We start from the raw sequence: 24941 nt of genomic DNA, 5'->3' as shown, positions 1-24941 counted from the left end.
AGTTTATGAATACTGGGCTCTAACGTGGAGAGAGAGAGAGAGATTATGAAGACTACACTCTAACAAGGGGAGGGAGGGAGGGAGAGAGAGAGAGAGAGAGAGAGAGAGAGATTACTGATGCCTTATTGCTGTTGGTCCCATTTCATTTTTTTATGAAGACTGGGGTCTAACAGGGGGAGAGAGAGGTTATGAAGACTGGGGTCTAACGGGGGAGAGAGAGGTTATGAAGACTGGGGTCTAACGGGGGAGAGAGAGGTTATGAAGACTGGGGTCTAATGGGGGAGAGAGAGAGGTTATGAAGATTGGACTATAACGGGGGGGAGAGAGAGGTTATGAAGACTGGGGTCTAACGGGGGAGAGAGAGAGGTTATGAAGACTGGGGTCTAACGGGGGAGAGAGAGAGGTTATGAAGATTGGGCTATAACGGGGGGAGAGAGAGGTTATGAAGACTGGGGTCTAATGGGGGAGAGAGAGGTTATGAAGACTGGGGTCTAATGGGGGAGAGAGAGGTTATGAAGACTGGGCTATAACAAGGAGAGATAGAGAGAGGTTATGACGACTGGGCTCTAACAAGGGGAGAGAGAGATTATGACGACTGGGCTCTAACAAGGAGAGATAGAGAGAGGTTATGAAGACTGGGCTATAACAAGGAGAGATAGAGGTTATGAGGACTGGGCTATAACAAGGAGAGATAGAGGTTATGAGGACTGGGCTCTAACAGGGAGAGAGAGGTTATGAAGACTGGGCTATAACAGGGAGAGAGAGAGAGGTTATGAAGACTGGGCTCTAACAGGGGGAGAGAGAGGGGTTATGAGGACTGGGCTCTAACAGGGAGGGAGAGAGATTATGAGGACTGGGCTCTAACAAGGAGAGAGAGAGAGAGGTTATGAGGACTTGGCTCTAACAAGGGGAGAGAGAGGTTATGAGGACTGGGCTATAACAAGGAGAGAGAGAGGTTATGAGGAATGGGCTATAACAGGGAGAGAGAGGTTATGAAGACTGGGCTATAACAGGGAGAGATAGAGAGAGGTTATGAGGACTGGGCTATAACAAGGAGAGATAGAGAGAGGTTATGAGGACTGGGCTATAACAGGGAGAGAGAGGTTATGAAGACTGGGCTATAACAAGGAGAGAGAGAGAGGTTATGAAGACTGGGCTATAACAAGGAGAGAGAGAGGTTATGAGGACTGGGCTATAACAGGGGGAGAGAGAGATTATGAGGACTGGGCTCTAACAGGGGGAGAGAGAGAGATTATTGATGCCTTATTGCTATTGGTCCCACCATTTTTGTTATATGTATACTTTGACAATGTAAGTAATTTTACTTGGCATGTCAATTAAGTCCATTGCACTGAATTGAATTGAGAGAGGTTATGAAGATTGGGCTCTTACAGGGGGAGACAGAGAGGTTATGAAGACTGCTGTCTCAGACTGACCTGTCTCTGAGACTGACTGTCCAGGGAGAGTTTCCAGGAAGCCCACCAACAATACGCAGTATTGGGCTCTTGGCCAAACGATCCTCTCTCTTTCCACACTCATTAAACTCCACAATCTCTGTGTGCGCACACACAGACACGCACGCACGCACGCACGCACGCACGCACGCACGCACGCACGCACCACACACACACACACACACACACACACACACACACACACACACACACACACACACTTCAGTTGAATAAAGTTGTATAGTTGTATACACAGGTCCACTTACAGAAAATACTTATTTTTCATTGTAGTTACATATCCCTTTAAAAACTCACCTGCTGGCTCAATGATGGACACTTTCTCCCCAGCTGTTCAAACAACAATAACCAGAAGAATTATTTAATCAGTTTATAACAACACAGACCCATAGAGGGATTAGTGCTTTGAGCAAAATGTATGAAAATAGCTTTATAGTGTTAGTAAGTTAATATTGTTATTATTAATATTAATAATAATATTAGGCCTACTATTAGAGCATAGAGATAAGAGATAATGAGTGACAGAGTAACGAGAGAACGATATGGAGAGAGGAATGTGATGCCTGAGGGCACAGAGTTATGGGAGGAGGGGAATCTTTACCGCACTGCTTGATGGCACAGTAGTCAAACTCTGTTTTGGGGTCAGTGGTGTAGCACCAGGGTCCGTGTTGGTCCCCATCTGGGTTCCGGCAGTAGTTCTCTGTCAGGTTGGCATCAGGGTGGGTCCCTGGGTTTATCCTGGAAAACCACAGTACATTAAACCTACCTGCGCATGGCCCAGGAGACACTTCTACAAACACATGATACTATCCCATAAATAAATATATATTCAGTTTCCCTCTTTGACAACACCAAATAGACCTGCCTTTTATGAATTCATGATGAATAATTTTTTTATACTTTGTTTTGTGAGGCATGTTGACACTCCACTTCTGACAGGTGATGCCCTTACGCGTCTTACGGACTACACCCCTGTAGTTTTTACCATTTTCATGGTAGCAATCTAGGGTGTGGGGAAAAAGGACATAAAACATGATTACAGATACCAGGGTTGGGATCAATTCCATTTGAATTCCAGTCAATACACTAACATTCCAATTCCCTTTTCTCTTTAATGCTTTTCAATGAGAAAAATGTGGAATTGGAATTTGGTTAACCTTAAAAAACTACTGGAATTGAAATAGAATTAACCCCCAACCCCTTCTTTGTGTTATTAAGTAGACTTGTGTTTGAGGAACCTAGATTGCATTGAGAGAGCATCGGCCCCATTGAAACACCAGAGGGCAGTGTACCCTCAGCTTCAATGTCGTCTGCACAGCGTTTGATCTGTAAACAAAGAGCCGTCCTCATCTCAGGCACTGACGTGAAGCACCAGGGTGCCTCGGATCCATCTGGGTTACGACAGTAGTTCTCCTCCAAGCCCCTGGGAGCAATGGTATAGTACAGACAATAAGTATAGCACACAAAAACACATGGATCATTATTCATGGGTAAATACAGTATGTTGGATGTATGCTACTGACTCTCAGTCGCTCTGGATTCGAGCGTCTGCTATGACTAAATTGTAAATGTACTCTAGGAACATAAATAACTAGACCCAAGATCAGCCATGCATGTAGATACTCATCTCAATAAACTTTACTTCACTCCTCATACCACCACTCACTGGTCATCGTCCCACCTCTCATCCCTTTAACCATCCGTCCCACCTCTCATCCCTTTAACCATCAGTCCATCTTCTCATCCCTTTAAGCATCAGTCCCACCTCTCATCCCTTTAAGCATCAGTCCCACCTCTCATCCCTTTAACCATCAGTCCCACCTCTCATCCCTTTAACCATCAGTCCCCGCTTCTCATCCCTTTTAAGCATCCCACCTCTCATCCCTTTAAACATCAATCCCACCTCTCATCCCTTGAAGCATCAGTCCCACCTCTCATCTCTTTAACTATCAGTCCCACCTTTCATCCCTTTATCCATTAGTCCCACCTCTCATCCTTTTAATCATCAATCCCACCTCTCATCCCTTTAATCATCAGTCCCACCTCTCATCCCTTTATCCATTAGTCCCACCTCTCATCCCTTTATCCATCAATCCCACCTCTCATCCATCCATCCCTCTACCGCCTGTTTTTCTGGCTTACTTGCATTCGTAGGTGTTTGGGTAGAAGGGGTGCTCATGCGGGTACTGGGCGTCCCAACGCTGACAGGCGATACCGCCGGTCGTCTCATTTACTTTACCGCGGTAATCCTCCCCGCGACCACGGAAACAGTTTGTGGTGTAGCTGGACCGGAGGCGTCTCTTTGTAACCACAGCTAGAGTGAAAGGAGAAAGGTGACAATATGAGGGCCGATATAGATTGTATTACATTGTTATAACAATGGAATAGTGTGAATTAATGAACTGGGTGGGTGTATGAGGGGGAAAGACATACAGCACTTGCTGATCTCGCAGCGCTCTCTCTCCATATCAGGGTCTGTGGTGTAGCACCAGGGAACAGGGGAGGCGTCTGGGTTACGGCAGTAGTCATCATCCAAGCTCTTATCTGGATACCTGGAACGCACATGTACAATATTCCAGCACAATGTTAGGAACTTCTCAATTGGAATGATTGATTGTTCTCTACTCTGTTACAGTACTAAATATTGATTAGACAGGAGACATGCTGGCCGTATATAGTGCATTCGGAAAGTATTCAAAACCCTTCACTTTTTCCACATTTTGCACATTAATTACAAATTACAAAAAAAACCTGAAAAATCATATTTACATAAGTATTTAGACCCTTTACTCAGAACTTTGTTGAAGCACCTTTAGCAGCTATTACAGCCTCGAGTCTTCTTGGGTATGATGCTACAAGCTTGGCACACCTGTAATTGGGGATTTTCTCCCATTCTTCTCTGCAGATCCTCTCAAGCTCTGTCAGGTTGGATGGGGAGCGTCGCTGCACAGCTATTTTCAGGTCTCTCCAGAGATGTTCGATCGGGGTCAAGTCCGGGCTCTGGCTGGACCAGAGACTTGTCATTCAGAGACTTGTCCCGAAGCCACTACTGTGTTATCTTGACTGTGTGCTTAGGGTCATTGTCCTGTTGGAAGGCGAATCTTCACCCCAGTCTGAAGTCCTGAGCGCTCTGGAGCAAGTTTTCATCAAGGATCTCTCTGTACTTTGCTCCATTCATCTTTCCCTCGATCCTGACTAGTCTCCCAGTCCCTGCCGCTGAAAAACATACCCACAGCATGATGCTGCCACCACCATGCTTCACCGTAAGGATGGTGCCAAGTTTCTTTCAGACATGGTGCTTGGTATTCAGGCCATAGAGTTAAATCTTGGTTTCATCAATCTGGGAGTCCTTTAAGTGCCTTTTGACAAACTCCAAGCGGGCTGTCATGTGCCTTTTAGTGAGGAGTGGCCAATCTACTGACAGGTTTGGATTTATGAACTTTAAATCCTTATTAATCATTAGTTGTAATAGAGAAACGAGGGTTGCCATAGCCGAGGGGCTACACCAGAGGTTAATGGTTATCTGTAAGAGGAAAGTATATGGTGGGGGCAATTGAGGTTGGAATGTACTGAGTGAAGGGAAAGCGATCACATGTGGCATGCATTGATAAGGGGAGAGAGCCATGTATTAGTGATGAAGGGGGCGAGATCAGGTCAGGTCACGTTAAGGGAGAAATGAAAGCTTATGTCCCGTATCACTTAGTGTCCTGCCTAGCAGTACAAATACAATGTTTGTTCAGATGTGTAGGAGGAGCCGAGGAGGAAGGCTTAAATATCAGTGCTTGTGTGAAAAGGTCTTTGTCTAATGCAGCTGTATTGATCCTCTGGGAAGAATAAACTTGGTTAAAACCTCTTAGGGCTAGGGGGCAGTATTTTCACGGCTGGATGAAAAACGTACCCAAATTAAACTGGTTACTACTCTTGCCCAGAAAATAGAATATGCATGTTATTAGTAGATTTGGATAGAAAACACTCTGAAGTTTCTAAAACTGTTTGAATGCTGTCTGTGAGTATAACAGAACTCATATGGCAGGCAAAAACCTGAGAAAACTTCAACCAGGAAGTGGAAGGTCTGAGAATTGTAGTTCTACTTTTGAATCCCTAGAGAAACTACAAATACTTAGGGGTCACGTTGCACTTCCTAAGGCTTCCATTGGCTGTCAAAAGCCCTCCGAAAGTTGTTTCATCCGTATCCAGGCAGAATATAGGAGCTCAGTTACTGAGTGGCCTGCCTGGCAACAAAGGGATTGGATATGTGAGGTCACGCGAGCGCGCCTTTCCTTATTTTTCTTCTGAAATGAATACGCTATTGTCCGGTTGGAATATTATCGCAATTCTACGTTAAAAATACCATAAAGATTGATTTTAAACTGCGTTTGACATGTTTCTAAGTACGGTAATGGAACATTTTGACTTTTTGTGTCTCAAATTACGCTCGCGCGTTATGCATTTGGATAGTGACCTGAACGCACGAACAAAACGGAGGTATTTGTACATAAATATGGATTATTTGGAACAAAAACAAAATTTCTTGTGCATTAGCAGTCCTGGGAGTGCATTTTGACGAAGATCAGCAAAGGTAATACAATATTTCTAATACTAATTCTGAGTTTAGGTTGCCCCGAACTTGGCGGGTGTCTGAATAGCTTGCCGTGATGGCTGAGCTATGTACTCAGAATATTGAAAAATGTGCTTTCGCCGAAAAGCTATTTTAAAATCTGACACAGCGGTTGCATAAAGGACTACTGTATCTATAATTCTTAAAATAATTGTTATGTATTTTGTCAACGTTTATGATGAGTATTTCTGTAATATTTGTGCTCATTCACCGGAAGTTCTGGAGGCTAAACATTTTCTGACATTTTGTGAACGTCACGCGCCAATGTAAAATGCTGTTTTTGGATATAAATATGAACTTTATCGAACAAAACATACATGTATTGTGTAACATGATGTCCTAGGAGTGTCATCTGATGAAGATCGTCAAAGGTTAGTGCTTCATTTAGCTGTGTTTTCGGTTTTTGTGACATATCTCCTTACTTGGAAAATGGCTGTGTGGTTATTTTTGTCTATGTACTCTCCTAACATAATCTAATGTTTTGCTTTCGCTGTAAAGCCTTTTTGAAATTGGACAATGTGGTTACATTAAGGAGAAGTGTATCTTTAAAATGGTGTAAAATAGTCGTATGTTTGAGAAATAGAAATTATTAGATTTTTGCTGTTTTGAATTTCGCGCCATGCTATCTTGTCAAACAATCCCAAGAACTTAAGATTTCATAGTGTCCGTAGAGTTTTTACTCTGAAAATTAGAACCTAACACTACCATAAAGGCCTGATTGGTGGAGTGCTGCAGATATGGTTGTCCTTCTGGAAGGTTCTCCCATCTCCACAGAGGAACTCTGGAGCTCTGTCAGAGTGACCATTGGGTTCTTGGTCACCTCCCTGACCAAGGCCCTTCTCCACCAATTGCTCAGTTTGGCCGGGCAGCCAGGTCTAGGAAGGGTCTTGGTGGTTCCAAACTTCTTCCATTTAAGAATGATGGAGGCCACTGTGTTCTTGGGGACCTTCAATGCTGCAGAAATGTTTTTGGTACCCTTTCTCAGATCTGTGCTTCAACACAATCTTGTCTCGGAGCTCTACAGACAATTCATTTGACCGCATGTGTCACGTCCTGACCATAGAAATATGTTATTTTCTATGGTAGAGTAGGTCAGGGCGTGACAGGTTTTTTCTTCTATGTTTTCTATTTCTATGTTTAGTTTCTAGTTTTTTATTTCTATGTTGGGGTTTTGTTTGGGATGATCTCCAATTAGAGGCAGCTGGTCCTCGTTGTCTCTAATTGGAGATCATACTTAAGTAGGGGTTTTTCCGCCTGGGTTTTGTGGGTGATTAATTTTGAGTTGTGTATGTGTTCATCTCTGCGTCACGGTTTGTTGTTTTTTCATTTCAGTGTATTTATATATTGCATAGTTTCACAGTATAAATAAAAATGTGGAATGACACACACGCTGCACTTTGGTCCTCTTCTTCCTACAACAGCCGTGACAGCATGGCTTGGTTTTTGCTCTGACATGCACTGTCAACTGTGAGACCTTATATAGACAGGTGCGTGCCTTTCCAAATCATATCCAATCAATATAATTTTCAACAGGTAGACGCCAATCAAGTCGTAGATACATCTCAAGGATGATGAATGGAAACAGGATACACCTGAGCTCAGTTTCGAGTCTCATAGCAAAGGGTCTGTATACTTATGTAAATGAGGTATTTAAAAATCTGAACTTGCAAAAAATGATAAAAACCTGATTTCCCTTTGTCATTATGGGTTCTGTGTGTAAATTGATGAGGGAAAAAAAACTATTTAATCAATTTTAGAATAAAGCTGTAACGTAACAACATTTTGAAAAAGTGAAGGGGTCTGAATACTTTCCGAATGCACTGTACAAAGGCATGTAGGCCTACAACAAAAAGCATATAAAAGAGTAGAGTGGTAGTGGTAGTAGTGGTGGTAGTGGTGGTAGTGGTTGTAGTGGTGGTAGTGGTTGTAGTTGTAGTGGCTGTAGTTGTAGTGGTAGTGGTGGTGGTTGTAGTGGTGGTTGTGGTGGTGGTTGTAGTGGTGGTAGTGGTTGTAGTGGTGGTTGTGGTTGTAGTGGTGGTAGTGGTTGTGGTGGTGGTAGTGGTTGTAGTGGTGGTTGTGGTTGTAGTGGTGGTAGTGGTTGTGGTGGTGGTTGTAGTGGTGGTAGTGGTTGTAATGGTTGTGGTGGTTGTAGTGGTGGTAGTGGTGGTAGGGGTTGTAGTGGTAGTGGTGGTAGTGGTGGTGGTTGTAGTGGTGGTGGTAGTGGTTGTAGTGGTGGTGGTGGTAGTGGTTGTGGTGGTGGTAGTGGTGGTTGTAGTGGTGGTTGTGGTGGTGGTTGTAGTGGTGATGGTGGTGGTTGTAGTGGTGTTGTAGTGGTGGTAGTGGTGGTGGTTGTAGTGGTGGTTGTGGTGGTGGTTGTGGTGGAAGTTGTAGCGGTGGTTGTGGTGGTGGTTGTAGTGGTGGTAGTGGCGGTAGTAGTGGTGGTAGTGGTGGTGGTTGTAGTGGTGGTTGTGGTTGTAGTGGTGGTTGTAGTGGTGGTTATAGTGGTTGTGGTGGTGGTTGTAGTGGTGGTTATAGTGGTTGTGGTTGTGGTGTTGGTTGTGGTTGTAGTGGTGGTTGTAGTAGTGGTGGTGGTTGTAGTGGTGGTAGTGGTAATGGTTGTAGTGGTGGTGGTTGTAGTGGTGGTTATAGTGGTTGTGGTGGTGGTTATAGTGGTTGTAGTGGTGGTTGTGGTGTTGGTTGTGGTTGTAGTGGTGGTTGTAGTAGTGGTGGTTGTAGTGGTGGTTGTAGTGGTGGTAGTGGTTGTAGTGGTGGTGGTTGTAGTGGTGGTGGTTGTAGTGATGGTGGTAGGTGATAATAGCGCTGGGTGGACAGACATACTTCTCAGGCTGGTAGATGTGTTGGTGTGGGTACTGCTGGTCCCAACGTTGGCACTCTCTGCCACTCACTGTGTGGTCAACCTGACCCCTGTAGTCTTCCCCATTACATGTGATACACACATCTGTGCACAAACCCAAACACACACAATTTGTAGCAACACTGTGTTGTCCACTGTGCCAAACAGACATGTCCACTGTGCCTAACAGACATGTCCACTGTGCCTAACAGACATGTCCACTGTGCCTAACAGACATGTCTACTGTGCCAAACAGACATGTCCACTGTGCCAAACAGACATGTCCACTGTGCCAAACAGACATGTCCACTGTGCCTAACAGACATGTCCACTGTGCCTAACAGACATGTCCACTGTGCCAAACAGACATGTCCACTGTGCCAAACAAACATGTCTACTGTGCCAAACAAACATGTCTACTGTGCCAAACAGACATGTCCACTGTGCCAAACAGAAAATAAGTTCAAATACAATACATACACACATAGTGTTATCACATTATCTTTAGAAACATTTGCAGTTGCGATCCTTCAACTGCTGGAATTCTTTAACAGAATGTGATGTACCATCTTTGCAGTGGGGGATATTGCAGGTCTCATAACGCCGTTCTGGATCAGTGGTGTAGCACCACGGCCCGATGCGGTCCCCATCTGGGTTCCTGCAGTAGTTCAGCTCCAAGCCATTAGTGGCTGTGGGTGTCCATCTATGACAAGTACAGAAACAGCATGTGTGTGAGAGAGACAGAGACATATCGTATTATATATTCTTCTGGGTCATGTTTTCAGCTTCCAAACTACAACTCTCAGAAATCAATGTGATGATCTTACCTGTGATCGTGTGGGAACTTTGACCACCACTGTTGACAAGTATGGCCACTTTTTGTCATGAACACCTTGCCTCGATAGTCTTCTCCTTTACCCACAATGCACTTTCTTACGTAGACTGCACATCACAGAAAAAAATATGTATTTTCAAACTAAAATCACAGCATACTACTGACACAACACAACTCATTTTGTAGTAAAATGACATAAATGACAGAAAACATGACCTCACTTTGACCCCAAAGCTTACCCTTCTTCTCATAAAGGTCACAGTTGACGTTCCTCTTGACCTCTGCGTTGCTGCCATCCTCCACCCATGGCAGCTGTTTACAGGTGATGGAGGGACGCGTCTCGTAGTTGAAGGCTCTGAATATATACAATGTGGTACAGAGGTCTACATAGTGCAAATCACAGGAGATTGGTGGCACCTTAATTGGGGAAGACAGTCTCGTGGTAATGGCCAGAGAGGAATTAGTGGAATGGTATCAAATACATCAAACACGCCATCTGTTTGATGCCATTCCATTCACTCTGTTCCCAGGGGCGGAAATCCCGGGGGGGACGGGGGGACACGACCCCCCCATCCTGGGAAAAATATGATTTGTCCCCCCCAATATATCACTGAAACATAACTATGTAATTTAAATAATATTAATAATACCCAATGAAAGCAATTGTGCTGATTATAGACACTTAATAGTGCGTTTTTAAGTTTCAAAAGATTGCGACCCCCCCACCCTTTGCCTCACAATGGTTTGATCCACTGCCAGTTCCTTAGCTTGCTAGGTAATGTAGAGGTCGTATCTACTGTCTGAAAGGCACTCAATGCACGTAACTGACGTGAGGTTAATCCAGTCAATCGTGCACACACACTAGCTGAATATGCAGAGCTAGCGCGTAAATATTAACTATTAAGCTAGCTAGTACCTATTCCATTTATGTGGCGTCGTCAAAGATGGAATCTTTGCTATCGTCAATTTATTCCAAGATCAGCATGCATGTAAGTTAGTGCTTCAAATTCCCTGTGATAAGGTTAGCGATAAACTGAACAGAACTACACTCTCTTCTACCATTGTTTTAAATATATTTAATGGTCTCGTTGCAAAAGCTAAATTGTCGCAAGGGAACTTTTATTTATATATTTTATTTCACCTTTATTTAACCCGGGTAGCAAAGATTATAGCAAACACCACTGAATTGGTGCTCGCTAGCTTTGCAAATTCAGCTATTGTTAGAAGCCAGCCAATATGAAACAAACGATTAAAATTACAAAAGGTTGCAGCATATATTGTGTAAATGGTGAACTCATACAGCTGTCAACTCTTGTCATTGCAATCCGTTTCACATTTGCTAGCTACCTTTTAGATCGAAGCCCATATAGAATGATAGAAGATAAGATGATAGAAGCCCATCTCCTACTGTAAATAACCTACATACTGTGTGTGTGTAGCCAACCAGGTAGAAAAATGGCAGAAAAATGGCAGAAAAAATACGGACATCAGAGTATTTTTCAGTACACCAAAACGCAAAGTAAGAACCCTAATAGCCTAATATCTCATAGACTAGTTGATAAAATGTTCATAAGAAAGAAATGAAATTCTAATGGAAATGTTTCACAATGATGTCATTAGGCAGAGTAGGCAACAGATGGCACACAGACAGCAGAGTTGGGGACAGATATGCAGCGACAGACTGGCAGAGACAGGGAGTCTCAGGTAAGTTTGTTGAGTCTTTGTTTGGCAACATTATGAAAGGTTCTCAATTTGTTTTACTTGTAAAATAGGAACATAATTGGAAAATGCCATGGATACCCCCACTCTCAACTTAAACTGGTGACTGAACTAAGATTTGTTAAAGGCAATGGTATTGCTGTTGTGATTAGTTGTGTAGTTTTGGGTACCGGTAGTTAGGAGTACGGCAAACACCTTATTTCTTTGGTTCCTCAATATACATTTACCATATTAAACGTAGGCTATGTGTTACAGCACTACTTTTGGTGTCCCCCTCAGGAATTGCTCTTGAGAAAATTTAATGTAATTGTCCCCTCCAAAGTTGATATCCGATTTTCGCCCCTGTCTGTTCCAGACATTATTATGAGCTGTCCTCCCCTCAGCAGCCTCACTGGTGCAAATGCAGTATAGTGCAGATTTGTATTAGAGGTCATTGACAACAAGGTGCAGTAATTGGTTCAATGCAAAGTCACTTACACTACATGACCAAAAGTATGTGGACACCTGCTTGTCGAACATCTCATTCCAAAATCATGGGCATTAATATGGAGTTGATCCCCCTTTGCTGCTATAACAGTCTTCTACTCTTCTGGGAAGGCTTTCCACTAGATGTTGGAACATTGCTGCGGGGACTTGCTTCCTTTCAGCCACAAGACCATTAGTGAGGTAGGGCGATTAGGCCCGGCTCGCAGTCGGCGTTCCAATTCATCCCAAAGGTGTTCGATGGGGTTGAGGTCAGGACTCTGTGCAGGCCAGTTCTTCCAGACCAATCTCGACAAAGCATTTCTCTATGGACCTCGGTTTGTGCACTGGGTTATTGTCATGCTGAAACAGGAAAGGGCCTTCCCCAAACTGTTGCCACAAAGTTGGAAGCACAGAATCATGTAGAATGTCATTGTATGCTGAAGCGGTAAGATTTCCCTTCAATGGAACTAAGGGGCCTTGGCCGAACCATGAAAAACAGCCCCAGACCATTATTCCTCCTCCACCAAACTTTACAGTTGGCACTATGCATTGGGGCAGGTAGCGTTCTCCTGGCATCCGCCAAACCCAAATTCGCCCATTGATGAAGCGTGATTCATCACTCAAGAGAATGCATTTCCACTGCTCCAGAGTCCAATGGCGGCGAGCTTTACACCACTCCAGACGAAGCTTGGCATTGCGCATGGTGATCTTAGGCTTGTGTGCGACTGCTCGGCCATGAAACCCCATTTCATGAACCTCCCGACAAACAGTTATTGTGCTAATAATGTTGCTTCCAGAGGCAGTTTGGAACCTGGGAGTGAGTGTTGCAACTGAGGACAGACGATTTTTAAGCTCTTCGCGCTTCAGCACTCGGCGGTCCCATTCTGTGAGCTTGTGTGGCCCACTACTTTGCGGCTGAACCGTTGATGCTCCTACACGTTTCCACTTCACAATAACAGCACTTACAGTTGACCAGGGCAGCTCTAGCAGGGCAGAAATGTCAAAAATGTACTTGTTGGAAAGGTGGCATCCTATGACGGTGCCACGTTGAAAGTCACTGAGCTCTTCAGTATGGGCCAATCTACTGCCAATGCTTGTCTATGGAGATTGCACGGGTGTGTGCTCAATTTTATACACCTGTCAGCAACGGGTGTGGCTGAAATAGCTGAATCCACTAACTTGAAGGGGTGTCCACATACTTGTGTATATATAGTGTAATTCCTATGAGCCCGCTGGCCGGTTGATGAGAGCCACAGATTGGGGGAAGAAGAGGGCCACAGCATGGGGGAAGAAACTGTTCAGGTGGAGGCCATTTTTTTCATGATTGACCTAGGGCTCTATTCAATCTGTAAAGCTGAAGCGTTACAGATTCCATGCTAGAAATGTAAAGGTAATTTCCAATTGAGCCGACATATGCAGCGTTTACCGTGAATGCAGCCTTTAAATTTCAATCACGCTGTCAAGATGAAGTTCCACAATGTTGAGTGAATAGGACCCCTTAACCGTCTGCCAGTGGAGAGTCTTTAAAAGAAGGGTCGACCATGATCTTACCTGCACGCTTCCTTGTTCAAGGAGTTTTCATGTAAGCTTGTGTTATATTTTTTAAGAATTCGGGGGTAGTCTGCCTGGCACTCAAACCTGTGTCCAACACCTTAACCGCTAAGATTGCTAGGTGTTGTAGTGGCACTCCAGGGTACCTGCAGTCCAGTGTATTTGAGCATCGTCTGGCACAGTCCTCCAGCGTCAGCCCTGGGAGTATCAGCACCCGTGCAGAGTTCCAGGAGGTAGGAACCAGTTCCCTTCCCTCGGAACGCTGGAAGTCATTCAGAGGACAGCGGGACCCTATGGCCAAACACAAAAAACACAGTCCTAATGCCTAATGGGACTTGTTATTCATTCAATCTAACCACTATCTTACTGGAGTTTATTACAAATTAGGGTTGTTTCAGAAGGGCTTTGGTTAGAAGTTCTAACTTACAACCACTAGGCCTATCTACTGAATTCTGAAAAGTACTACGTGTATTGGGTACCCAGCTGTCTGTGTGTCAGCTATTCTCCTGAACAACATTTGGTCATGGGTCTGACTGCACACATAAGACCTTTGGACCATTACACCATTTTTGTGAAGCTTACACGGGTGGACAAGTGTCTCCTTCCCCCTATTAAAACTCTTCAACTGACTGAATCACACATTTGACAGAATGCAGTCAGTAAAATTACAGTATACATTACTGATCTCATTAATAGCCAAACTAAACTGCCACATAATCGTTTTTGCTGCAGTCACTTCTATACTATTCCTTTGTAAAAATGAGCTGACCAAGGAATATAATGTGTAACCAACAAAAAGACACAACAACTCAACAACAAAATCAATAAACCAATTCCAGTTACATTAAAATAGATACTAATTAGCACATTAATCTACTGTCAATTATCTCCAAAAAACGTAGTTTTTTCTTCTTACCTATGACCAATCCCCTCCAAAATGCCAGGAAAACACAGGAAAGAATGAGTTGCATGGCTATGGTAAAGAATGAGAGCAATGCTGAATGGAAGCAGATACGAGGATTTTTTGTCAGTTCTGGAGTTCCTCTAGGCTCTGGCTGTCGTGTTTCAACAAAATTGATTAGTGTAGAACACGGCGAAAAATTAAGAAGCCGATAAAAAAAAATGTATTGTGGTTTTTACTGGACGGGAAAAGCCAAAGTTACGAAATCAGTGTGAATAATGACTTTATCCCATCCACCCACAAGTGAACTTGTAACAAGCTTAATCAAACAGAGCCGCTTACCCCCAAAAGACAACCAATCGATAAGTACATTAATCATTAATACAATGTAGCCTAAAATATAAACTCAAGTCAGTGTAACACTTTATTTATGAGCCTCGGCAATACGCGTGATCACCACTGAACGGCAGTAGAATCCAAACGACCACAAAGATTACAGTAGACTGACTTTTTCAGGGGAAAAGTGAAACCACAGAGCCATCCATCCCAGTTTTAGTTCAGAGAGAAACCACTCAGACAGCGTGAAGGTAAAGATACATTTGTCTTACATGCATCAACATCTAGGCTAAGCAAATCATTTTGAATAAATGTGAACCTTTATCACAGGCAGATCAATGACAACGTGTGCCTGCGGGCAATACGAGCAATGAGCTGTAACTTTCCCTGGAGATCGATTACAGAAAACTTGACAAGAATCCTTTCTACATTTCATTTGGTGGCTATCGGCCAAGCAAACATTAAAATGCAACAATGAAGCTAGCCTTCACTACATGCACAACACTCAACAAATTGCATACAGACATTAGATACAATCAATGAGGTCCTAACAGGCTTAATGTAGCAGATTAAATGCATTTACACAAGCAGATATAACATTATTTATATGACGTAATATCTGTAGTGCTAATTAATGTGCCATACATTTGTTTACAATATACTGTATTTTATGACGCTACAACCTGGAATCATGGGGTAGACGTAACAGTCCACGTAAATCTGTCTACCTCCATTTATTTTTATATTTTATATTTAGTATGGTGTATTAATTTGTGGATGTCCATCATCCTTTTCGTATGATACTGTATATTACGAATTGCAATCCGTACAATATGTTGTAAATACACCCACCCATCCACCCCGACCAACTACCCTCGTTTTGTTTTTGCCTTAAGTAAACTTCTGTTTTATAACCATACCATACAGTACTAATTTGAGTGTCCCGGATTTACATTTACTATGTTACATCTAGTTTATGAGACCAGGCTGGACAATAACCTAAAACAGGACTATTGGATGTAAGGCACTGGAAATGTTACAGACTTTGGCTTTAATTTACATTTTCACCTTCTTTCTTCAAATATTTAGTGATTATATTTAGGCTGTATTACTTTTTTTTTAACCCCCTTCATAGGATGTGTGCTGCTAAAATGACAGAAGGGAGCTTGCATGTGGAATCCTGCAAGGCACCTTTGTTTTACAGACAAGCTGAACCGGCTACAGGTGAAGTCAATCTGTCCATCCTACTTCTGCACGGCATCCGTTTCTCATCTGAGAATTGGCTCAATATAGGAACACTGGAGACATTGGCCAAAGCTGGCTGTCGTGCTGTGGCCATCGACCTACCAGGTGAGCTTCGGTAGTGAGAATAGTAGTAAATTAGTAGTTGAGGAGTTGATTGAGCAACAAAAACATAATTCATGACTCAATGAATCACTGACCTGTAACTCCATCTGTCTCTTCCTCTACCTGCTCCCCACCACTCGGTTTTGGCCAGTCTAAGTCAGCGGTGGCCCCATCCGCTGTAGGAGAGCTGGCCCCTGGTAGGTTCCTGAAGCACGTGTGTGAGGCCCTGGGGATGGGGCCAGTGGTGGTAGTCAGTCCCTCTCTCAGTGGCATGTACTCCCTGCCCTTCCTCTTCCAGCACGATGCTCTGGTCCGGGCATACATCCCTGTGGCTCCCATCTGCACTGAGAAATTCACAGCAGAGCAGTACATCAGCATACAGGTGCGTGCATGTGTGTGCTGAGGGATTATAGCTCTCTCCTCTCTCTTTTCTCTTCTCTGGTTGGTCAGTGATTGTTGCAAACACTGGCTTTGCTCCTATGCAACATGTCCTGTGTTTGGGTGCTCTGTGTGACTGCCTGGAAATTGGAAATTGCCTTTTAAAGCCGTATTGTCTACAACCTGCGATCAGATTGAAACCCGGCCTTTGTATGTGAGATTGGGTAACAGTTTATTTGAACTAGCCACCTCTACTTTCATTCCAGACTCCGTCTCTGATTGTCTATGTCTATGGAGACCATCAGCTAAAGGAGGTTTCTCTGAACAACCTGAGGAAGCTAGCCAATCACAAGGTGTTGATGATGAAAGGAGCAGGACATCCATGCTATCTGGACGACCCAGCCACGTGGCACATGGCTCTCACTGACTTTCTCAGTACGTTGTGATGTTGTTCAGTATCATTGGGATATCTGTCCATGGATGCAACACTATACGGTGAATACCTACTAACATTTCTTTATATAGAAAATCGACTATGTATGCTGTTGGTAACTTGTCGAATAGACACCGGATTCAGGATTAGACCCACCCGTTGTATAATATTTGTCAAAAGCCAGTAGGGAGGATTTTTTAGTGTGATGTTTTGGAGACCTGTAAATAGGTCACTGCTGATAATAGTGTATGTGAACGGTGTGTTTGTAGCCTATACAGCAGGGGTCTCCAACCCTGTTCCTGGAGAGTTACCGTCCTGTAAGTTTTCACTCCAATCCCGAGTTGCAACTAACCTGGTTCACCTTATCAACCAGCAGATTATTAGAATCAGGTGTGCCCTGCTATAAAGTATGTATGTACTGGACATGAGTCCTGGCATTTCAGAGATGTAAAAACAAACACCAGACAATTAAATGAAGTGAAAAATATGAACATTATTTAATAACTGATTCTCTGTAATAAACAATTTGAAAATATTTTACAAGGAGTCACAGACACAATATTTTACAAATTTTACCCTTTTTTTTTTTTTGCTTTATCAGTACAAAAGAATGGAGCGACATGGACCAATGCCCAGAGAGAGGGAGCTAAATCTTCCGCGCACACACATACACACTCAGACACCCACATAAAATAAATGAAAATAAAAACAATTTAGATCTCAAACTTATCTTTACTTTATTCCATTTTTTTTTTTACTTCACTTAGAATTTGACTGAATTTATAATTTTTTTGTTACTGATTTTATTTTAAACACATTTGTCAAACATGGTCACATAGCACCAGACTACAGACTACAGAATCACATACACACGTGTCTTTCCCACAGAGACGCACGGACACGGCAAGGGTAGGCAGGGGCAGGGCCACGTGGAGACCCTCCCTTTAGGGCTGGCTGTAAAGCAGACCCAGTCCTCTCACCCAAAACTGGCCCCTTTTCCCATTCTTTTTTTTTTGAGCAAAAAGTACATTTTTCAAACCACAGAAAACCAACCTGTGTCCCTCAGCACACTATTGGGTCCCCTTCTGGGACACACAGACATACAAATCATGATTCTTTTACCTTTTGTTTGACACAGTCCCATGCTGTTCTGTGGAGACCCACTCCCTGAGCTAGCCTCTGACATCCCACACAGGGAATAGACATCCTTGGCTTACTTCAGTCTAGAGCTGAACATCACCCAGCTGTGCATGTGTAGGTATAACTGTTAGTGTTACATGTGTGTGCTTTGTGCATGTGGGTGCATAAGTGTGGAACTGCATGTCTGAATGTGTACATTTGTTGGTGCTTGTGTCTGCTGCTGAGCCAGAGGAAGTCACAGGGGGTACATTTCCACAGCGAATGTAACCCTCATTGACGGAGTAAATGTGGAGATCTACAGAGGGACAAACAAATGCTGTGATATAATAAAACAATAACATGCAACAGGACTATCTATACGAGGAATTTCAAAAATGGTGGACCCAAACATTGAAAGGAGACAATTGCAAACGTCAGATTCTGAGTTTGTATTTGGTCCAGTCTTTCACTGAGATAGGGATCCTGGGTGGGGCAGCGGTCTAAGGCACTGCATTCCAGTGCTAGAGGCGTCACTACAGACCTGGGTTCGATCCCGGGCTGTATCACAACCGGCTGTGATCGGGAGTCCCATAGGGCAGCGCACAATTGGCCCAGCATCGTCTGGGTTTGGCCGTGGTAGGCTGTCATTGTAAATAACAATTTGTTCTTAACTGACTTGCCTAGTTGAAAATATAATTATGTAGTTACAAAACATTTTGTCTTGCCAAAAATGATATTGTTCACTGTACATTATGTGTGTATTTATGGTTACAGTAAAGGAGGTTTTGGGGTTTAGATGTTGTATTCACGTTAACAGTGAGGCGGGGTGGAGGGATTTCAGAGTCAATGTAAACAATGAAAGTCCTCCACTCCAAGCAGCAATGTGTACAATAAACTCACACCATTTTATATCGACGGACGGAAACATCAAAACCTAAACCTCTTTAAATCCAGAGTGCAACATTCTGGATTGGGAAAGTCTGTGGAGAAAGTTAATATTTGGGAGGCTCACTGTGTGTGTGTGTGTGTAAGAGGGAGAACACTGAAACACTAAGGCATTTAGAGAGGCTTAGTCACTATGTATCCTTTGAAACAGAAACACACGGACATTATTTTTGAACACCTCTGTGAATACAGGGGTCACATACAGTATGCAGCTCCCTCATGACAATATATTGAGCAAACCGGTGAGAAAAAATTGATTGGATTCTTTTTTTTTGTAAAATATTTTTTCCCCCCCCATAACAACATCTGATATAACACTTCTTTCATTGGAATTGGAACAACAAACAGCTACGCTACCACAACTGTCATTCCCCATCCTCTCAACACAGTTTTAAAGACATTCCCTCTGAGGGTTAAAACAAACATACACCCATACACAAACACAAACGCACATACGGTTCAGACAGAAACGCAATGATAGCGGTCAGGTGACCCTATAAAGGTAGATCAATGACCAGTTAAGTCGATTTATACTGATAGTTTAGCTCTATAGATGGCTCTGTAAAGGTACTGTACAGCAACTCTATCTGGTAGCAATCAGGTAGCCCTAGAATGGTACAGCAGCCAGGAGCCACAGCCAATCGAAAGTCTACATTGAGCTACAATAACGTCTAGTCAATATGGTGTCTCTATAAAGCTACCGTAGATATATAGCCAACAGACATGCTCTATGAAGATCCTGTAGCTCCACAGCCATTAGGGTGCCTCTTCTATAAAGGTACTGTACAGTAGCTCAAGAGACAATGCTTTCCAAAACAAAGTGCATCAAGGCACTGACAACAGAAAGTGGCTCCTAAACATGGAGTCTAATGACATTTCACATCAAATTGATCAGAATGACATGTAACAGAAAACCCAGACTGCAGCTGAGTCGTCACCGTACAGTAAGTTGTGGTGGCCTCGGCTGCATTCCTTTATGTGGAAAATGTTAAGCCCCAATCCCCCAGCAGCAAATGGTCTGAAGTTACACAGCGTATGTCAAATGTAATACAAGCTAAGTTCTGCCAAAACCTACCTGCAACAAAAACGAGATACTTATGGGCCAGTCTGAATAGATATTAGTATATCTGCTCTGCTGTGGTGACAACAGATATTAAACACATACAAATATAGTCCTAGGAACATTAGTGGACCTGGTGGAGCGGCTGTATGAGGATTGGCAGAGGGGTTAGCTTTCACTGGGTCAGGAGCAGAGATCAGTCAGAATGTCCACTGATCAGAAAGGATCCCACTGGGCACAGTTGTCAATTCGACGTCTATGCCACGTTGGTTCAATGTAATTTTGTTGAAATTACGTGGAAACAATGATTCAATTAGTCTGTGGAGAGTGGGAAAGTACACACTACCTACAGCAATGAAGCCCAAACGCTCAGACTTTTCAGAGGCTTAATACTGATTCATAATAAACTGGTGTAGCCTAGTATTTGAATTATTTTTGCAAGGGAAAAGTTATAATTTGCTTTGTCCGATTTGGACACATAATTACCAATTCATTAACTAACATCAGCCATCAATGATGATGGACACATAATTACCAATTCATTAACTAACATCAGTCAACTATGATAATCAAATGTGTCACGGATTCCCCCGGTACTGCTGCTCATTCCGAGCACCAGTTCCGGAGGTCTACGTCACCGGCTTCTAGGTGCCACTGAACTGTCTCATTAGGCACACCTGATCCCCATTCTCCTGATTAGTAATTGTATATGTGTGCCCTCTGTTCACCAATGTCTTGTCGGTTATTGTTCCCATGTCTGTTGGTCTTGTGAGTACCTGTGCTTTGTTGTTTTGGCTTACTGCGTGTATTGTGTACTCGTTATTAACGGGTCCCGTGTATTGTTCTGCATTTGTTATTACGGGTTTCGTCCTGTGTAGTGTACTGCGGGTCTTGTCCTGTGTATTTATTAGAGGTTTAACCTCGCTATTTTGTTTGGGTTACATCCCTGTGTTTTTGTATACATGTTTGTTGTGGGCTTTGTCCCCGTGCCTTTTCATGGCATGTTGTATTTTTGGGTGGAGTATTAAAACCCCCTATTATGTATTCCTGCGCCTGTCTCCAATCATTTATACAACGTGACAAAATGTTATTCTTTGTAAGACTACTATTTCATAGAATAGTTCCATGTTACCATGATTATAAATATAATACTGTGCTTCCAGGGGCAGAAACAGTTCTAACTTCAAGTGTAGAACAGTAGAGGTGTACAAGAAGAATTGGAATTCAGCCAACTCAGATATTCCTAACACTATTTCTCTAGCTTTCCTTTCTGGGTTTCTCTATTTCCTCTCACTTGGTTATAAAAACAAGACCACATGAAAGTCTCTCATTTTGGCAAGAAGTAGATATAGTGCATAAATAAATTAATGTAACAACTTTCATTGCAAATGATACCCTAACATGTGCTTTGAATACTCAACACTTGAACAGTTTATAATTGTATGTTTTTGTATACTTGAAAGTAATTTTTTTCCTTAATTTTCTTGTTACAGTAGCTATGAACGTCTGAATGGTCCGTACAGTAGCCCCCTATGAAAGACACATGACAGAGCGATGAAACTGATCAGGTCAGAGATGAGTGAGTGAGATGGAGGCCATGTCTCCTCATCCCATCTGACTAACAGAGGCACAAACAGACAACCTAAACTCTGCTGTGTCCATGACGGTTGGAGCTCTGTGACATGGCATCCAACTTGTCTTTTCACTTGTCACTCGTCCTGTTGATGCGGGTGGGAATGGGGTCTTTTTTCTTTTCTGACATAGCCTCTGATAATTGTGGTGGTTGGAACACCGACCTTCTGAATCTCTTCCCATGGATGAAGGTACGCAACTTGCTGAGAACATAAAGGTCCTGCAACTGTCACTAAGCAACAACAATTGAAGCTAGCTGGGTACAGTAGCGCGGTACTCAGGGCTTCCAAGTTGCAGTGACAGGAAGTCCCATTATAACCTATGACTAGAGCAGGGGCGGAGCATAGAGGGGAGAGGGTGGGAGCTTTAGGATGGACAAAGAGCTGGGGAGAGCAGACTGGAGGAAAATTAAAGTAAAAGGGGCAGAATATGGGGGCTGGCGATTGGATAGAGGAGGAAGAGCTGAATCATGAGCAGGGTCTGGAGTGAGGGGCGGAAGGAGTGGCCCCGCCCACAGTCTGATGTGTTCTCCTGGAGAGTAAAGGAGACATTTTTAGTCATACAGTAGAATTTTAGAAAATAAAAAATAAATATTCTTAGTGTGTGTCTTCTTAGTGAAAATAGAATCTATGTGCATCAGCATATTTACAGTACATGTTTATTGTGGGGTCTGCTGAGTTGTACAGTCAGTTGTAAGTCTTACAGAAAGATTGTAGTCGTAGCACACAGCGGGCCCTTTTCGATACCTCGCTGCACTCATGTCCTCACATGATGGGTTATCCTCTTTGACTGGAAGAGGCGTGGTTGAGGAATGACTCACACTACCTATATAGTCACTCTCCAAGTCTCCATGTGTTTACACACACCCGCCCCTATAGCTTCCTCTCCCACAGGTTTATGCCATAAAAAAAATGTAACACAACGATAAACACAACATACAGATGCTTTAGTTAGAATAGTCATCAAGGGGTGAACTGGACCGAACCCAAATTTAAATGGTTTGATATTAGCACCAGTCAGTTGAATGTGAAAAGCCACTCTTATAAACAAGACGATAAAGAGATAAACGAATGAGCGGAGAAGACTCCCAACAGCAGGTGTGTATGTGTTGGCAAGGATACACTCTGTCTCCGCCTGGGACAGTTTCTCCACCTCACAGGTGTTGCAGGGCATCTTCTCTGCCACCACAAACAGCAGGTTGGTGTTGTTTAACCTCTTGGCATGGATCAGCCTACACACAAAGAGAGACTGAGTCAACAAACTCTTCTTACAAGTGTAGGATCTTAATTTGACCTAAATTGTCAAAGCAAAATAATTCTGCAGCAACAGGATTTGTATGTTTAGTCTATTATGTTGCTTGATTGGTGATTAGGCTATTAGCTGGCCAAAAGTAGGCTACATGAAAAGTGTAATACTGTTTTTATAACCTTGTGTTAGTGTGGGTTTTCAGTGAATTTATGCAAATCACGAAAGATGCAGGAAAATTCTCAGCAACAAAAGAGTGATCAAATTAAAATCCTACAATTGTATATGACAGACTTGTTCACTGTTGGATCAACTCCATGAGATCATTTTACTAGGCTCATTTAACTTAATGAGGTTACTATTTCAGTACTTCTGATGGAATTTCATAAACTTTTAGATTAATTGAGGCAGCGTTTACCAAACTCGTGACCCCAAGGGGTGCACATTTTGGTTTTGCCCTAACACTACACAGCTGATTCAAATGATCAAAGCTTGATGATTAGTTGATTATTTGAATCAGCTGTGTAGTGCTAGGGCAAAAACCAAAACGTAATCACCTTGCAGTCCCCAGGACCGAGTTTAGGAAATGCTGCAGGACTATTACTCAACTCCATTTTCCATGAACTACAGTGCATTCGGAAAGTATTCAGACCGCTTGATTTTTCCCACGTTTAGTTACATTACAGTCTTATTCTTATTCATTGATCTACACACAATAGCCCATAATGACAAAGCAAAACACTTTTTTTAATGTTTGCTTTATTAAAAATTAAAATGCATTTGCATAAGTATTCAGACCTTTTGCTGTGAGACTCAAAATTGAGCTCTGGTGCATCCTGTTTCCATTGAGCATCCTTAAGATGTTTAAACAACTTGATTGGAGTCCACCTGTGGTAAATTCAATTGATTGGACATGATTTGGAAAGGCACTAACCTGTCTATATAAGGTCCCACAGTTGACAGTGCATGTCCGAGCAAAAACCAGGTTGGAGGAATTGTCCATAGAGCTCAGAGACAGGATTATGTCGAGGCACAGATCTGGGAAGGGTACCAAACATTTCTGCAGCATTGAAAGTCCCCAAAGATCACTGTGGCCTCCATCATTCTTAAATGGAAGAAGTACGGAACCACCAAGACTCTTCCTAGAGCTGGCCGCCTGGCCAAACTGAGCAATCGGGGGAGAAGGGCCTTGGTCAGGGAGAACCCAATGGAAACCAAGAACCCAACGGTCACTCTGACTGAGCTCCAGAGTTCCTCTGTGGAGATGGGAGAACCATCCAGAAGGACAACCATCTCTGCAGCACTCCACCAATCAGGCCTTTATGGTAGAGTGGCCAGACAGAAGCCACTCCTCAGTAAAAGGCACATGACAGCCCACTTGGAGTTTGCCAAAAGGCACCAAAAGGACTCTCAGACTATGAGAAACAAGATTCTCTGGTCTGATGAAACCAAGATTGAACTCTTTGGCCTGAATGCCAAACGTCACGTGTGAGAGAAATGACAAGATTATGTTATAATACTGTTATTGCATCAAATGGTTGTTTTACGCAACATAATAAGGGGTTGTTAGAACACTCATCTGTGTGTGTTCTACTGAGGATGGGCCTTTGGGAGATTTAACACTGACAGAAGATTTACGATGTCTTTGGGTGATAAACCTAAAGAGACCGCATTCCATAGCATTGTAAGGTTCTGCTTTATCTTTTCTTAGTCAACCTTGTGTTCTTTTTCTTTGTGTTCTTGAACATAGCCCTGTTTCTTTGTTCATTGATTTCACCTGTGTTCGTTTCTCACCTGGTCTCATCAGCTTAGTTCAGTTCTTTCTGTTTGTATGGTTGTGAGGTATTGTTTTTTGACTACCTACCTGTGTTTGACCATTGCCTGCCTGTGACCACGATTCCTGCCTTCTGCGAAGGCTTAATAAACATCTGCACCTACACCTTTTTCTACCTGAGTATTCATTACAAGCATGAGTTAACCTCACTAGGGTAGCGGGCAGCATTCGGAATTTTGGATGAAAATCGTGCCCAA

General features: G+C 43.0%; 3 protein-coding genes across 6 annotated transcripts in view; 1 reads left to right on the top strand and 2 right to left on the bottom strand.

The window, feature by feature from the left end:
* Positions 1-14745, bottom strand: part of LOC106566001 (hepatocyte growth factor-like protein) — a 28872-nt gene extending 14127 nt beyond the window's left edge. The window contains exons 1-13 of one of the 2 annotated variants that reach the window (XM_014133756.3): positions 14431-14745; positions 13661-13805; positions 10019-10134; positions 9772-9886; positions 9511-9647; positions 8929-9049; positions 3906-4024; positions 3615-3786; positions 2711-2895; positions 2373-2475; positions 2074-2210; positions 1770-1802; positions 1437-1554 (exon numbers count right to left, since the gene is read on the bottom strand). In XM_014133756.3, coding sequence (XP_013989231.1) covers positions 1437-1554; positions 1770-1802; positions 2074-2210; positions 2373-2475; positions 2711-2895; positions 3615-3786; positions 3906-4024; positions 8929-9049; positions 9511-9647; positions 9772-9886; positions 10019-10134; positions 13661-13805; positions 14431-14485 — 1556 coding nt within the window. In that variant the 5' untranslated portion in view covers positions 14486-14745. The remainder of the gene's footprint in view (positions 1-1436; positions 1555-1769; positions 1803-2073; positions 2211-2372; positions 2476-2710; positions 2896-3614; positions 3787-3905; positions 4025-8928; positions 9050-9510; positions 9648-9771; positions 9887-10018; positions 10135-13660; positions 13806-14430) is intronic. The other variant, XM_014133757.3, reaches the window with a different exon arrangement.
* Positions 14746-15902: 1157 nt separating this feature from the next.
* Positions 15903-16922, top strand: LOC106566002 (putative protein-lysine deacylase ABHD14B). Its single transcript, XM_082959571.1, has 3 exons — positions 15903-16101; positions 16281-16480; positions 16743-16922. The coding sequence occupies exons 1-3, from the start codon at positions 15903-15905 to the stop codon at positions 16920-16922; spliced, it is 579 nt and encodes a 192-aa protein (XP_082815697.1).
* A 460-nt stretch (positions 16923-17382) lies between these two features.
* LOC106566000 (voltage-dependent calcium channel subunit alpha-2/delta-2) overlaps positions 17383-24941 on the bottom strand; it is a 466343-nt gene continuing 458784 nt past the window's right edge. For all 3 annotated transcript variants that reach the window (XM_045691873.2, XM_045691871.2, XM_082959405.1), the window contains 3 exons: positions 22787-22896; positions 22369-22454; positions 17383-22196 (listed from right to left, as the gene is read on the bottom strand). In XM_045691873.2, the coding sequence (XP_045547829.1) occupies positions 22074-22196; positions 22369-22454; positions 22787-22896 (319 nt within the window). In that variant the 3' untranslated portion in view covers positions 17383-22073. The remainder of the gene's footprint in view (positions 22197-22368; positions 22455-22786; positions 22897-24941) is intronic.

This window comes from Salmo salar, chromosome 12, assembly GCF_965601325.2.
Source record: "Salmo salar chromosome 12, fSalSal1, whole genome shotgun sequence".
Lineage (NCBI taxonomy): Eukaryota > Metazoa > Chordata > Actinopteri > Salmoniformes > Salmonidae > Salmo > Salmo salar.
Note: the sequence above shows the minus strand (reverse complement) of the source record. Positions and strands in the feature narration are given on the sequence as shown.

Excerpts from the sequence above, each read along its gene's own strand:
- LOC106566002 (XM_082959571.1), top strand. The coding sequence starts at position 15,903 with ATGACAGAAGGGAGCTTGCATGTGGAATCCTGCAAGGCACCTTTGTTT. Across the intron at positions 16,102-16,280 it reads TGTGGCCATCGACCTACCAG|GAGAGCTGGCCCCTGGTAGG; the intron begins GTGAGCTTCGGT and ends CATCCGCTGTAG. Across the intron at positions 16,481-16,742 it reads AGCAGTACATCAGCATACAG|ACTCCGTCTCTGATTGTCTA; the intron begins GTGCGTGCATGT and ends CTTTCATTCCAG.